The 14,384-nt window shown below is 46.9% G+C and overlaps 1 protein-coding gene across 8 annotated transcripts in view; it reads left to right on the top strand.

The window, feature by feature from the left end:
- Positions 1-14,384, top strand: part of PRRC2C (proline rich coiled-coil 2C) — a 115,757-nt gene that overhangs the window by 85,196 nt on the left and 16,177 nt on the right. For all 8 annotated transcript variants that reach the window (XM_053313514.1, XM_053313518.1, XM_053313516.1 and 5 more), the window contains 4 exons: positions 5,431-5,650; positions 7,528-7,731; positions 8,103-8,215; positions 8,794-8,930. In XM_053313514.1, coding sequence (XP_053169489.1) covers positions 5,431-5,650; positions 7,528-7,731; positions 8,103-8,215; positions 8,794-8,930 — 674 coding nt within the window. The remainder of the gene's footprint in view (positions 1-5,430; positions 5,651-7,527; positions 7,732-8,102; positions 8,216-8,793; positions 8,931-14,384) is intronic.

Genomic DNA, 14,384 nt, shown 5'->3' with positions numbered 1-14,384 from the left:
TCTACTGCGGCTACCCGCCAGCAACTGGCTAATGCAAAGCACTTAGCTGAGTCGGAATCCCAGACATTGACTTCGTCCATTATTCTGAGACGGCATGCCTGGCTGCGAGCTATGGGTTTACAGCAGGATATGAGGGATAGGATTGAGAATCTTCCATTTGATGGTGCGTGCTTGTTTTCAGACAAGACCGATGAAAACATGGAGCAATGGAAGAAATCGCAGAACACCGCGCACTCTTTTACCAACCCTCAATATACGAACAGATACCGCCCATTTGGTCAGTACAATCAGTATCAGAGATGCCAGGGCAGTTACTGTCAGTCCGATAAAAGAGACTTCAGGCGACCTTTCCAGCAATTTGGGAACAAGCGCCCTTATTATCCCAAAAACAGAACCAGCCAGTCTGGCCAAACTAAAAGAGCACCACAATCAAAGCAGCAGCTTTGATCTGAAGGCGAGCCCACTGCCATCACGCGACCCGCCCCCACAAAACAACCTGATCAACATCAAAGCAAGGAACGCCATCTCCTTGAACTGTGCCAGAGTTACCATCCAACTGGCAAGCCATGCTCAAGCGTGGCACCACATAATATCAGACCGGTGGGTCTTGCGCATAGTGACGACGGGCTATGCGCTAGAGTTCGAGGAGTATCCTCCATTTCTGGGCGTGAAGTACACTCCAGAAACCCCTGTCCTGAGGGAGGAGGTGGAAAAGCTTTTGATGAAAGGGCCAATATTGCCGGTCCAGTGGGCTCTCAGCCAGTCGGGCTTTTATTCTTATTTCCAAGTCCCCAAACGCGATGGGGGCATAAGACCAATTATGGATCTCCGGGGCCTAAATCAATACATCGAGGTAAAGAAATTCAGGTTGACAACTTTGCAAGCCATCCTTCCGCTCCTTCATGGGGGTTGCAATTGGATTGCAACGCTTGACTTGAAGGATGCTTACTTTCATATAGGCATTCAACGCTTGACTTGAAGGATGCTTACTTTCATATAGGCATTCAGGAGAACCACCGCAAATTCATCCGTTTCACCATGAGAAGCTAAGTTTATCAATACAACGTCCTACCTTTTGACTTGGTCACTGCCCCGCACGTGTTCACGAAGTGTGTCGCGGTGATAATAGCCTATCTCCGAACAAAAGGACTGTCCATTTATCCGTACTTGGACGACTGGCTGCTGACAGCCAATACACGGGAACGACTGCAAGAGCATGTACACATGGTGATGACCCTGTTGAGTGATCTGGACGTGAACATCAATTGGGAGAAATCCTTTCTACACCAGCGAAACGCCTTCAATATATCGGGGCACTGTTAGACATGACGGCCCAGAGGGCTTTTTTGCCGAGAGATCAGTTTTCACGCCTACAGATGCTCATCCTCATGTGTCAGAGTCATCCAGTACAGAGGGCAAGAACGATACAGGTTATTCTCAGTCTGATGGCATCTTGCACAACCACGGTTTTGTATGCAAGGCTTCGCATGCGCAAGTTGCAGCTTTGGTTTTTGAGAGCTTACAGGCCAAGGCTGGATCCGCAATCCAAACGGCTGACACTGCCAGGCACGGTGCTTGCCTCACTGACGTGGTGGACAAAGGAGTCAAACATACTCAACGGTGTACAGTTCGAGTCGCTGAAACCAACCACCACGGTAACCTCAGATGCTTCATTGCAGGGCTCGGGTGCGCATCTGCTGCACCACAAGGTTCAGGGTCGATGGACGTTGAAAGAGAGACTTTTGCATATCAACTTTCTAGAACTTCTGGTTGCATACAAGGCTTTGGTTGCCTTCCAGGAGAAACTTGTGGGGCAGACCATCCATCTTCAGATGGACAATACAACAGCCATTGCGCATGTCAACAAGCAAGGCGGGACGGTTTCCAGGTCATTGTGCAGCCTCAGTCTTCAGTTGTGGAATTGGTGCATTCCACACATCTATCCCATTGCCATTCACATCAAGGGCACCATGAACATTTTGGCGGACTCTCTGAGCTGGGAACTAGTGCTAGATCAGCACGAATGGGAGTTGAAACCAGTGATAATGGAACAGATATTACAGTCTTGGGGCAAACCGAAGGTGGATCTCTTCGCAGCGTACAACAACAGCAAGTGCGATCACTATTGCTCCAGGATGGGAATTGGCCCAGATTCAAAGGGGGATGCATTTCAGTATCAATGGAACCAGCAACTGCTTTATGCCTATCCTCCAATTCCAGTGTTGCCCAGGGTTGTGGCCAAACTTCTGCAAAACAAGTCTCAAGCGATAGTTATTGCCCCATGGTGGCCAAGGCAGCCATGGTACATGCTGCTACTCAGACTGTCCCAGGGCAGGTACAGGAGGTTGCCACAGTGGGCAGATATGATAACTCAGGACCAAGGAGAGGTGCTGCACCCCAATTTCCCCATGCTGAGTCTCACAGCATGGAGGATCAGCTTCTAAAGAGGATTCTCCTAAATACCGATAAACTATCAACTAGGCGAAGCTATCGGGCAAAATGGCGCAGGTTTGCGGCGCATGCTGTCTCAAGGGGCTATAACCCCAAGGAAGTAAGCCTGAAAGCTGTTCTTCTGTACTTAACAACTCTGAAACAGAGCGGCCTAGCGAATGTCTCGATTAAGGTACATATGGCAGCTATATCGGCGCAACATGATGGGTGGGATGGAAAGACGGTCTTCACCCATCCAAGATGTAAAGATTTCATGAGATGCGTCAATAATTTGTATCCTCCGGTTCGCCCGCCAGCAGAGAAGTGGAGTCTTTCCTTGGTACTCTCGTCACTGACGGAACCACCCTTTGAGCCTTTGGCATCTGCATCATTGAAAATCTTAACCTTGAAGACGGTCTTCTTGGTGGCCATCACCACGGCCAGACGAGTAAGTGAGCTGCGTGCACTCTGCATCGATGAGCCTTATACGAGGATTTATGTAGAGCAGGTGGTCATGCGCTTGGATCCCGATTTCCATCTGAAGATTGTAAAGATTTTCACCTTAATACCGAAATTGTGCTGCCTACCTTTTTCAGAGATCCTATGTCCGCACTTGAGCGGGCGATGCATTCATTGGATGTTCGTCGAGCCCTTCTCTTCTACTTAAGAGCCACAAGGGACATTCGAAAGACACCTCAGCTATTTGGTTGGCTTGCAGGGCAAGTGTAAAGGGCATTCACCTACTCGGCAGAAATTGTCTTTCTGGCTGGTGGAGTTGATCAAATTGCGTATGACCAACAGGGTGTCGCCCCTCCGACGTCAATTAGGGCACACTCTACCAAGTCTGCAGCACATCTGCCTGGCATTTGCTTCCCGGATATCTGCACAGCAGCAACTTGGTCGTCTCACCAGACGTTTGTAAAACACTGCTCCATAGATCTACGCACGGCTAAGGCTGCTGAATTCGGACCACCCACTAGTTATGAATATTGGAACCACTAACCAGATAAACAGGTTGCTTACCTGTAACAGATGATCTGGTAGTGGTTCCATACATTCATAAATCCCGCCCGTCCATCCCCGCTAAGACTGTTGCAAGCTATTGACTATTATACACTGACCACTCTGTCCTTAAGGCTGCTATGTCGGCCTACAAGAAACTGAAAATGGAGAAGCCTAACCTCCACTAGAGGGTACTGCAGTCACGTGCAGTGGGCGGTTGGCGTCGCGAGAAGCTAGCGAATTCTTCCCGAAGCTGATCTGCGCAGGCGCAGAACCCACTAGTTATGAATGTATGGAACCACTACCATATCATCTGTTACAGGTAAGCAACCTGTTTATACACTTGTTCAAAATATTTCTGAAAAATAGCCAGGCAGAAATTGCACTGCACCAAAAGCTACTTTTAAAGTGAATGTGTTTTACTTAACCAGAATGTCCAGTCGATATTCTTCAGCTCAGATTAATAAGTCTGTAGTGCCTATTTCCCACTTTCTAAACCTCCCTCCATGTTAAACTACTATTTGATGTCACTCTTGTGCCTCTGTAGATGTATTCAGCTGAAGGTGTGGCTGTGATGAAGTAATGTGCCTTGGTTTTTGTCTTTTGTGTTTAATAACTGTGGTGATCACAGGAAAAAATGGATATTTGCACAGTATATTACGAAGTGTGCATTTAATTGACTTTTGTGAATGTAATATTCCCATGCACAGCAGGGAGATTCTATTGTAAAAAAAATAGTGAGGTGATAGGTAAAGACTTGCAGACGTTTTCCAGTAGTTGCAAAATGTGCAATATCTAAATGTTCTTTATTGATCCATTTCCCCCAAAATATCTTGGTTAAAAAGTTTTACATGTGAATCTTTGTGTTCTGCAATTTAGATGTGCCTTCTGTGTGGTATCTTGGACATTTAGAGAAATAATTTTTGTGTTGGATTTATAGAGCAAAAAAGACTTTCAAGGATTAAATGTCAGTCCCATGGTCTACATAAAACTATGCTTCACAAACTTTTCAGTTTGCAATGTTTTTCAGTGGCTCAGATTCCAACAGGATGCTAGCTTGCAGCATGCATTGTAGGTGCAAACAACTTCATTTGATAACTGATAAAAACTTAAGCTGATAGAAGTACTGATGAAACATCAGTTTCCATTTTAAAAAACCCAAAAAAACTCTGCAGCAGAGAGAAAGACTTGCAGATTTATTATTATTTCTCTGGAGTTTGTAGCATGGAGTTTCTGCAGTGATCCAGAGCAGTCTGAGATTGAGGATCTGAGCTGTGATACTTAAACTTTATATCCTGCATTCAAGGCATGGGTGGTGATAATAGGCAAAAACATATGCATTACTTGATCCTAATTAGAGAGACCTCGTCAGTTCAGTATAGATCCTGGAAGAGTTGACACATTTCAAAGCTACACTTCAAAAACTATGAAAATTACATGTTGCAACATGTAAGGACATCTGGTCCTTAATTGATTTCTGTTATAGTCCTGCATACCTAAGAACTTCCACATATTTGTGTTTGCTTCTATGGAAGTTAAAAGCAACAAATGTGGTATAAAAAGCAAAGGTTTAGCAGACTTTTTCCTCTTACGATCAATATGTCGGATTCTGCTACATTTGACTCAACTCAAATTCCATACTTCCCTGCAGTTCAAGTCTGGAGCTGCAAATGTGTGTTAGGATTGTTGTTAACATAATTTAATATGCAGATTAAATAACTGAGGAATGCTTCTAACAGATGCTCTGAACAAACTTTTATTTTTTTAATTAAAGTTATTAAATTCACACTTATTTCTGACCTTAACTGTGTCCTTATTCCATTTTGAAAACCTTAAATAATTTCCATAACGAATATTTCAAAGCAATTCACTTACCCTGGCAGCTCATTAAAGGAGTATGGATACGCTCTAGTGTGACTGATGTGAAAGTATGACTCTGTGACACCTAGATCTATCAGATATCTGTCTTAAAGTAAAACCATCCCCTTTTCTGAATAGATGGAGTCTGCTCGCAAAGCATGGGAGAACTCACCAAATGTGGGGGAGAAGAATTCACCAGTCACCTCAACAGCATCTCCTATTACTACTGGTAGCGGTGGTGCAGGTGGAAGCACCAGTAGTAGCAGTGGACCAGCCAGTGGTACATACAACTCTTTCTCAAGTGCATCAATGCCTCCCATTCCTGTAGCTTCAGTTACACCTACAACTTCATTGTCAGGTATAAATAAGCCTTTAGATTGTCCCAAAAGTGACTTGGTGCCTTGATACCATCTTCTTGTTGAGCTTGCTTTTTACCTCTGCTTAGCGATTGACTCGGCTCTGTTCTAAAAAGAATATATGTAAGTCGTTCATGCTGGTTTGGTTTACTTTGCGTGTAGGAAGTGTCTTAAGTTAACTAAACCATACTAACTGAAGATTTCCAATCTTCTCCCTATCACCCAAAACACTTGCATAAGGCTTTACCTCTTGATTGTTGTTGAGAGAAGCCCTTTAACTATGGACACCTTTTTTTTTTTTTTTAGAGAGAGAAGTCGGATTAAACTTTTATAAGGCTGAATGTTGGGAAGAAAACCAGTGTTTAGTTTCAGGCTATAATAAGATCATGTTAAAATCCAGCATGAATTGGACAGAGGTTCTGAGAATCCTTTGATACAGTACTGCAGTTGCACAACTAGCATGCATCTGATATAATTTCTCATTGGTTGATTTAAAAACATGTAACATACAGTGTGATTTATGTAAAGAAAAAGGGGACCTTTCTGCTCTAATCAGCGTAGAATGTTTACACACTTCAACCCCACATAGTTTATATTGTCATTTAAATGTTCTCAACCATTTATATTGCTGACAAAGAAAGTTGTGATCCAGAGGTGTGATTTAATGGTTTAAATGTCAGCGGATCATGCACACATCCAGACCTTACTTTATTTTTGCTGCTGCAACTCCCACATCTGCTGAGGCAGAGTCCTCTTCATTTGAATAGTAACTTGCTGCCTCGGCTGTGGAAGATGCTGCACCAAAAATGAGAACGGAGACCCTGGTCATATGTATCATTCTCTCACATGTATCCTAAACCATTGCCTGGTTTTGTGTCAATTGACATCATTATCTGGATCTACATCAAGTCCAGTACTGACTTAATGCTGGCACAGAAAGTTTGTCCAAGTAAAGAGACCTTCCAGAATTAAAAATATTTTTGTTCTTTGGCTAGTCTCGAGGGAAAAGGGAGTTCAGAAAGTAGGATGGCATGTGCATGCATGCCCACAATGTGTGCAGCGTGCTGGGGACTTCTGGTCAGGGGATCGACGGGGCGGCAAGGAGTTATGCTGCCGCCCCGCCTTACTATTTTTACACAGAGCGCCGGGGGCGTGGGGGCACCCTCCCTTGCCCTTAAAGTTATCCCCACCCCCTGCCATCAATTCAAAGGGTGCTGGTTCCATGCATACCACTAGTTCCCACCCTAGCATCTCCAAGAGAGGGCTACCTGCAACCTTGGAGAAGCCGCGGCCAGTCTGTGTAACCACTACAGAGCTAGATGGACCAATGGTCTGACTCAGCATATGGCAACTTCCTATATGCCCCTGTCATACAGATGTGGGTTCCATATGGTGGCCCTTTATCATTGTACCAGCACATATATTGAGTCACCTTGGCCACTCATAGATGTGAAACTTTAAAAAAAAAAAAAACCCAAACCCCCAAAGCACTCTTCTGAAAGCAATTTGCGTTCTTAAACTGCACCAAAAGTTTGACAAATGTTCTGAAACATCTTGGAGAAGCCCTATTTTCACTTGTGGAGGGAGCTGCTGTGGCTTCAACAGAGCAGCAGAAAGCAGCCAGTATATCTAAGGGGGTTTGAAGGCAGGGGCAGTTAACTCTTTCCCTCCAAGTCTCTCTTATTGCCACTGATTCTGTATTGTGGCAGAACCAGTTGCCACGCTGGCCAATTAAAATGTTGTTTTGTTGTTTACTGCTTGTCAACCAAAATCATAAGCTCCTTTTGAGTATGTTAATTTATTCCCTCCTTTTCAATATTACCTAAACATGCACTTCAGCTTTCAATAACTATTGAACCGTTGCTGCTTGTCATCATAGGAGCTGGAACATATACTACCTCTTCACTGAGTACAAAAACAACCACCACTTCTGACCCACCTAACATCTGTAAAGTGAAGCCACAACAGTTACAGACCAGTAATTTGGCATCTGCGGGCCACTTTTCTCAGCTAAGCTGTATGCCATCGCTTATTGCCCAGCAACAGCAGAGTCCACAAGTCTATGTGTCTCAGTCAGCCGCAGGTAAGTGAAGTGGAGTATTCATTACATATGTTCCTTTTTGTTTAAAGGCAGGGAGAAGTAAATCTAAGGTCATTGTGCTGCTGTATGTGGTTTCTAAATCAAAGGAACCAAACCTTTTCTTCTGTGCATCTTTACAGTCTCTTCATTCGTCCAACAGAATTTGTTTACGTGTTTTGGTGTTCAAAATGAATGTGTACACTGTGCCTTTCACTCAGCCTTAGAGCTTCCTACTGAAAGTTGACAACATCCAGGTTTTTATTCTTTCTGTCTTTGGAACTTTCCCCATAAGTTTAGCAGCTAGACAACTGAATATACCTTAGCCCTTAACTCTTACAGCACTTGACTGGCTATATTTTGTTATGATTCTGTAGCTCAGATTCCAGCTTTCTATATGGATACAAGCCATCTATTCAGCACCCAGCATGCACGTCTGGCTCCCCCTTCACTGGCCCAGCAGCAAGGATTTCAACCAGGACTCTCACAGGTACTTAGGGGGATGATGACGCAGCACATTGGCCTTTAAATACAAATGCAAAATGTGATTCTTTTATTCCAAACTAGAGTCCATCCATTCTGTTGTGAGTGTTCCTGTCACACCAAACCAGTGAGTTGTGGCCACAGCTAGTGATTCATACTAGTACATCTTATAAGTATTTCCAAAGGGGAGAAGCAGCATACTGAGCAAGATTATGCTGATCAGTTGCAGATATGGGGATGCCTGCTTCAGCCTTCAGTTCCCATTAGCCATGAATCTAGCACAATTACTGCTGCTACTCACCAGCCCCTGGAAGTCTGAAGATGCTCATATTCAGTTGAAGGGCCATAGGTTAGAAGGTAGAGCATTTACTTTGAATGCAAAAGGACTCAGGATCAGTTCCCAGTATTTTCCGGTTAAAGAATCTCAGGTGGCAGGGCTGGGGAATACTCCTTCCTGTCTGAGGAGCCATCACTTCAGACAGACAGTTCAGAACTGACTATCTGGATAGACTAGTAGTGGGACTCCACATCAGGCAGCTTCAGACGTTTATAACCTGGATATTCAATTATCTCTTTCTTTTGTAGCCTACTTCAGTTCAGCAGATACCAATCCCCATATATGCACCTCTGCAAGGTCAGCATCAAGCCCAGTTGAGTTTAGGAGCAGCACCTGCTGTCTCCCAGGCTCAGGAATTGTTTAACTCTTCATTGCAGCCTTACAGGTGAGTGTCTTAATCAAACCAGTCCTTTATGTATTTTAACATTTGGGATTTTTCTTCTCCTGAATGTATTAATGATTACTTATTCCATTCATATCAGTACAAGAGTATTGCTTTGAAATGTCAATACCAGAAAACCCAAGTTCGTCGACGTGGTCTCTGTCTTTTACAGCAGTGGGCTTATGCGCCTGCGCAGAGACCTCATTGGAACCAAACAAGCTCAATTCTCCTGATTCAGGTGGGAACCTCACCCCCAGCCGCTATATGCAGCTGCGCCACTCCACATCACTTCAGTCTTTGTCATTCGTGCTTCAGTAGACGTCGTGGAATCTTCAGCTCAGCAATGAGTAGAACTAGTCCTTGAATCCTCTTGTTGTTTTCTCCTGTTTTTCCCTGTTTTCACGCTATTGTTTCTTTATCTTGTACAGTAGCATTTTTTTTCTTGGTTTTTTTATTTTAACCCCCCCCCCCAACCCCATATCTCTGTGGTGCCGATGGGCTTGGTGGCCAGCCGGCCGGCCTGCAGTGTCCTATGCTGAGCACGAAGAGTTTTAAGAAATGTGTTCACTGCGGATCTAAGATCCCTTTCCTCGATACTTATACCGAGTGTCTTCTCTGCCTGGTGGAATCCCACATTGTCAAGACCTGTATTCATTGCCAAAGGTTTACAATACAGGCTCAAAAAAATAGGGCTTCTCGCTTGCACACTGCCCTGTGGGACTTGGCCCTCCATTCGTCAGAGGCCTTGTCGTTGAAGCAATCGTTCAAAATGGCTTCTTCGATGCAGTTGGAGTGGTCGAACTCCTCTCCTACGGCACAAGAACTCTAGGCCTCGGTACCGGTCTTGGCGGCATCCATTTCAGACCTCTCGGTGGTCTAGGCCCCTTTGGTGCCTCTGGCCGACTTGCCTAAGCGTCCTATACCTATGGTACCGGACTGCCGCCACCCCCCCCCCCACCCGGGTCTCTGCGGTACCGATACTGAAGAAGAAGAAGCTGAAGTTGGTTCCACATCTGCCGGTGGGTCAGCACCTTCTGCCTATTCCTAAGAAGATGAAGCCCCCACCAGTTCCTTCTTCGGAGTCCCCGCTGCTAAAGAAACCGAAGTTGGCTTCTTCGGGGCATGGCGCAACAGTCATGTACCATGGTGCTGGCTCCTCCGATAACAAGTTCTTCGGACCCTCGCCAATCTAGTTCCCCGGTGGCCTCAGTGTCTCCTAGTCAGACCCATGACTGTACGCCCGCGGGTCGGGAACTGTCGGTAGCAACCAACAAGCAAGAATACGCTACATCGGAAGACGAACCCTATTCACCGGACAAGCCCGCTGTGAATGCATCGTGCCTGCCTCAACATCGTTCATCTCCCATGTGGCGCATGGAGCACCTCCCTCTCAGGGACTGGAGAGCTGTTGGGACTCAGAAGACTGCTCCTCCGAATACAGATTCGGAAGAGACTGGGATCAACGTGAGCCTGCGTACATGGATCGATACTGTGTCCCTGCACGACTTTCCTCATATGTAGAGGACGAACCCTCCTCTTACGGAGATTGGCGCCAAGACTCCGTCATTTATAGACACTATCCCTTGGATTATCATTCAGGCTGTTCTGACTATGGGAAGCCCCAGTACAGGTTTCGGTACCGAGAGGAATCCACTTATGGGGGAGCTGGGACTATTTGTAGTTGGCATGAGCCCCCTTTGCATTTGGGAGGGAGACCTCACTCTTGCTCTCCTCAAAAGGGCTTTTGGGACTGTCCTGAGAGGTGCAGATTACCCTCTGAAATTCCGGTTTGATCTCCAATCTTCAGTTCAATATACCCCAGTACCGCCAGCAGAGGCAGATGGGTCAGTACCGGACACATTGAAAAGCCAGACGGATTCCCCAGCTGTCCCTCTGGCATTGGCCCAGTATTCTTTGGAGCCTCCCGAGTCGGACAGTGAGAGCGAACCTGGCTTTCCAGGCTCAGATGCTGTATCCCTGGGGTCTTCCCCTCTGAACAATTAATTGGACTCTAAGCCCATGTCTCCTTCACAGGACCTTAAACAATACTCAGCCTATGTGGCCCGCATGACCTCTGCTCTAGGTGTGAGCCTTGGTACGCAGCAGAAAGGGGAATTGGACCCTTTATTCGGCCTTATTTATGTGGAGGCTAAGGTACTGGCCTCTCTGCCCCTCAACACTGCCCTGTTGAGAGTCATGCGAGGGCACTGGAAAAAGCCATCAACTCTTTCCCAACCCAACAAGGCATTTGGAGAACGTCTATAGGGTACAGATGCAGGATGATGCAACTTTCTTAAATTACCCCCCCCCACTCCATTGTGGTGGAGTCATCCCTGCAGAAGTCTAAAGGTCACAGTCATTCTGCACCGGGTGATGAGGGCAGGAAGTTAGGCCTATAACACCAGGTACAACCACTTTTTGTGGGGAAAAGTGGCCCCCCTTTTGGACCTCCTGCCACATGATAAACATGATCCAGCTAAAGCCTTCCCCCTGCGAGGCGGTGCAGGTGGCAAAACAAGCACTCTACTCGGCTAGACGCTCTGTGGAGTGTGGCTCTCAGGAGGCATGTCTGGCTGCGTTCGTCCAGACTGACCTACGAGGCCCACACTAGGATTGAAGATCTTCCCTTTGAGGGTTCTAGCCTCTTTGCAGAGCAGACAGATGGCACGTTACAGAAGGTGCAGAAGCTGAGGAGTACATCGAAATCTATGTCCTACTCTTCCTCTGCCCCTAAGCTGCAGAGGCCATCTAGGTGGTCCCCTTACCAAAAGCCGAAAGCTCCTTCACAGCAGCAATCCTCATTGGAGTGTTCCTTTCCCATCAACAAGTTCCAGGCTCGATACAGGTCCGGGTTGCAACCTAGTAAACCGGCATTTCAGAATCAGCATCCAAATACTTTTTTAAAAAAACAATGACTATTGGGCCTTTCGGACTTGCCTGGCTCCCTTTGTGGCGAATTGGGACAAGGTGACTGTGGATCAGTGGGTCCTCACAGTCATACATATGGGCCATGCTCTCGAGTTTCACCAGGTGCCACCATTGTCCGGGGTTGTGACTATTCTGTCAATTCCAGAGTTGGACCAGGAAGTCTCCGCTCTGCTCTTGAAAGATGCGATAGAAAGGGTCGCAAATGGGAAGAGCCCCGTCTTTTATTCCTGATACTTTAGTGCTCTGAAACCAGACGGCAATCAGCACCCTATACTGGACCTTAGAGCCCTGAACAAACACCTTGTGTACAGGTGTTTCCGGGTGTTGTCGGTACCGACTATTCTGGCCCTCTTAGAAAAGAACATCTGGATGGTCTCCCTTGTCCTGAGAGACACGAATTACCATATATAAATACGCCCTCAGCATAGTTGCTTCCTGCGTTTACAGATGGGGGAATCCCTTGTCAATTAAAGGCCTTGCCGTTTGGTCTCACAATGGTCTCAAGGGTTTTTACAAAATGCCTGGCCCTGTTGGTGGCGTTTCTGCAAGAGCAAGGGATGCAGATCCTACCATATCTGGACAATTGGCTCATCCTGGGGTGTTCCAGGCAAACTGCCCTGGAGTCTCTTGACATGGTCATAGATACTCTGCGGAGCCTGGGCTTACAAATCAATTTTGAGAAGTCCCAGCTGGATCCCGTCCGCAGGATACAGTTCACAGATCCTGTCCTCAGGATACAGTTTATAGGGCTGATCTTTGACACCAACCTGGAGAAGGTCTTCCTACCAGAAGCCTGCATAGAGATAAAGTGTATGGCTGACCTCTGCTTTCCTGGCCAGAGGGCCACAGACCATGCACTCAGTACAGCGCCTGTTGGGACATATGGCAGCCACCACGTATGTGCTTCCACACATGTGCCTTCGGATGCGCGTCATTCAAAGGTGGGTCCTGAATGTGTTCCAATCCTCTTCGGAACTCTGCTCGGTTGGAGCACATGCCTCCTCGAAGGGTGCGGGAAGCCGCGGCATGGTGGATCACTTGGAACTCGGTGCCCCTTTCCAGGTCTCCCCACCACACTGAGTGATTACGACCGACGCGTTGGAGCTAGGTTGGGACGCTCATTTAGGTGATTTTCGCCTGAGCAGCCATTGGACGTCGATAGAGAAAGGTCAGCACATCAGTTAACTGGAACTGTTGACCATATTCCATGCCCTAAGGAGTATCCTACCCATAATTTCCAGTTGTTTGGTGACGATCCAAACCGGCTATATGACAAAGAAAGCCTATATTATTCGTCAGGGAGGCGTGACCTCAAGGAGCATCCTGTTCCTTTTGCTTGACCTGTGGCATTGGTGTGTGGCACATGCGGTGACACCTCATGCAGTCTACATCCATGGGACCCTGAATGTCCAGGCTGCCAACGGTCTCCCACGAGTGGTCCTTGGACCGGGGTGTCCTCCGGGACATATTCGCAATGTGTGGTGCTCCGGCTCTGGATGTCTTCACATCTCGGGACAATGCTCAGTGTGCCCTCTATTGCTCCAGGGAAGGGGAAGGCGAGGTCTCTCGGGGTGATGCTTTCATCCTGTCCTGAACAGGCCCCTCCTTTACCTGTTGCCTCTGTTTCCCCTCATTCCAAAAGTTCTGCACAAACTGAGGGTGGACCATGCCAGGGCCATCCTGATAGCCCCCTGGTGGCCCAGGAGGCTTTGGTTTGCAACTCTGAGGCAGCTGGCAGTGACTTGGGTGTGCCTCCCTTACCTTCTACCTTACCTTCTGTTGCAGGAGAGAGGTTGGGTGCTCCATCTGGACATCTGGTCCCTGCACCTGACGGCCTGGAAGATCCGACTGGCTTCCTGGTGAGGCTCAGAGGCATTCTGTTAGCAGCTAGAAAGCCATCGACGAGGAAGTTGTATGGACATAAATGGACACGTTTCTGTTCCTTTGCTACTCAAAATGGGTTTAATGTTCTCAACCTATCTGTTCAGAATGTTTGTACCTATCTGTTATATCTGAAAGAGTCTGGTTTGAAGTTCTCCTCTCTCAGGGTACATTTGGCGGCCATTGTGGTGCATTTGGCAGCCACCCAGGTTTCCTGGTTTAAGGACCCAATGGTTAGAAACTTCCTGAAGGGTTTATCCCACATTTTCCTGGATGACCCTGTTATGTCACCAGCTTGGGACTTGTTGGTGGTTCTAGCTGGTTTGCTATGACCTCCCTTTGAGCCTTTGACTTCAATTGACCCTTTTCTCCTGCTTGGAAGCTTGCCTTCATGGTGGTGATCACCTCCACTAGGAGGGTGAGTGAACTGCGGGCCCTGAGGGTTGACCTGCAGTTTCATGAAGATAAGGTGCTGCTCCAACCAGATGTCAGATTCCTTCCAAAGGTGGTTTCTGCGTTTCATTGTTCCCTGCCGCCCACTTTGCCGGTATTTTTCCAAAACACTTCCTCTGATGCAGAGTGCAGCTTGCATCGTTTGGACATTAGGAGATCATTATTCTTCTGTGTCCAGAGGTCGGCAGAATGGAG

This window comes from Hemicordylus capensis, chromosome 4, assembly GCF_027244095.1.
Source record: "Hemicordylus capensis ecotype Gifberg chromosome 4, rHemCap1.1.pri, whole genome shotgun sequence".
Classification (NCBI taxonomy): Eukaryota; Metazoa; Chordata; class Lepidosauria; order Squamata; family Cordylidae; genus Hemicordylus; species Hemicordylus capensis.
The sequence above is the reverse complement of the archived record's forward strand: the minus strand, read 5'-3'. Positions and strand labels throughout refer to the sequence as shown.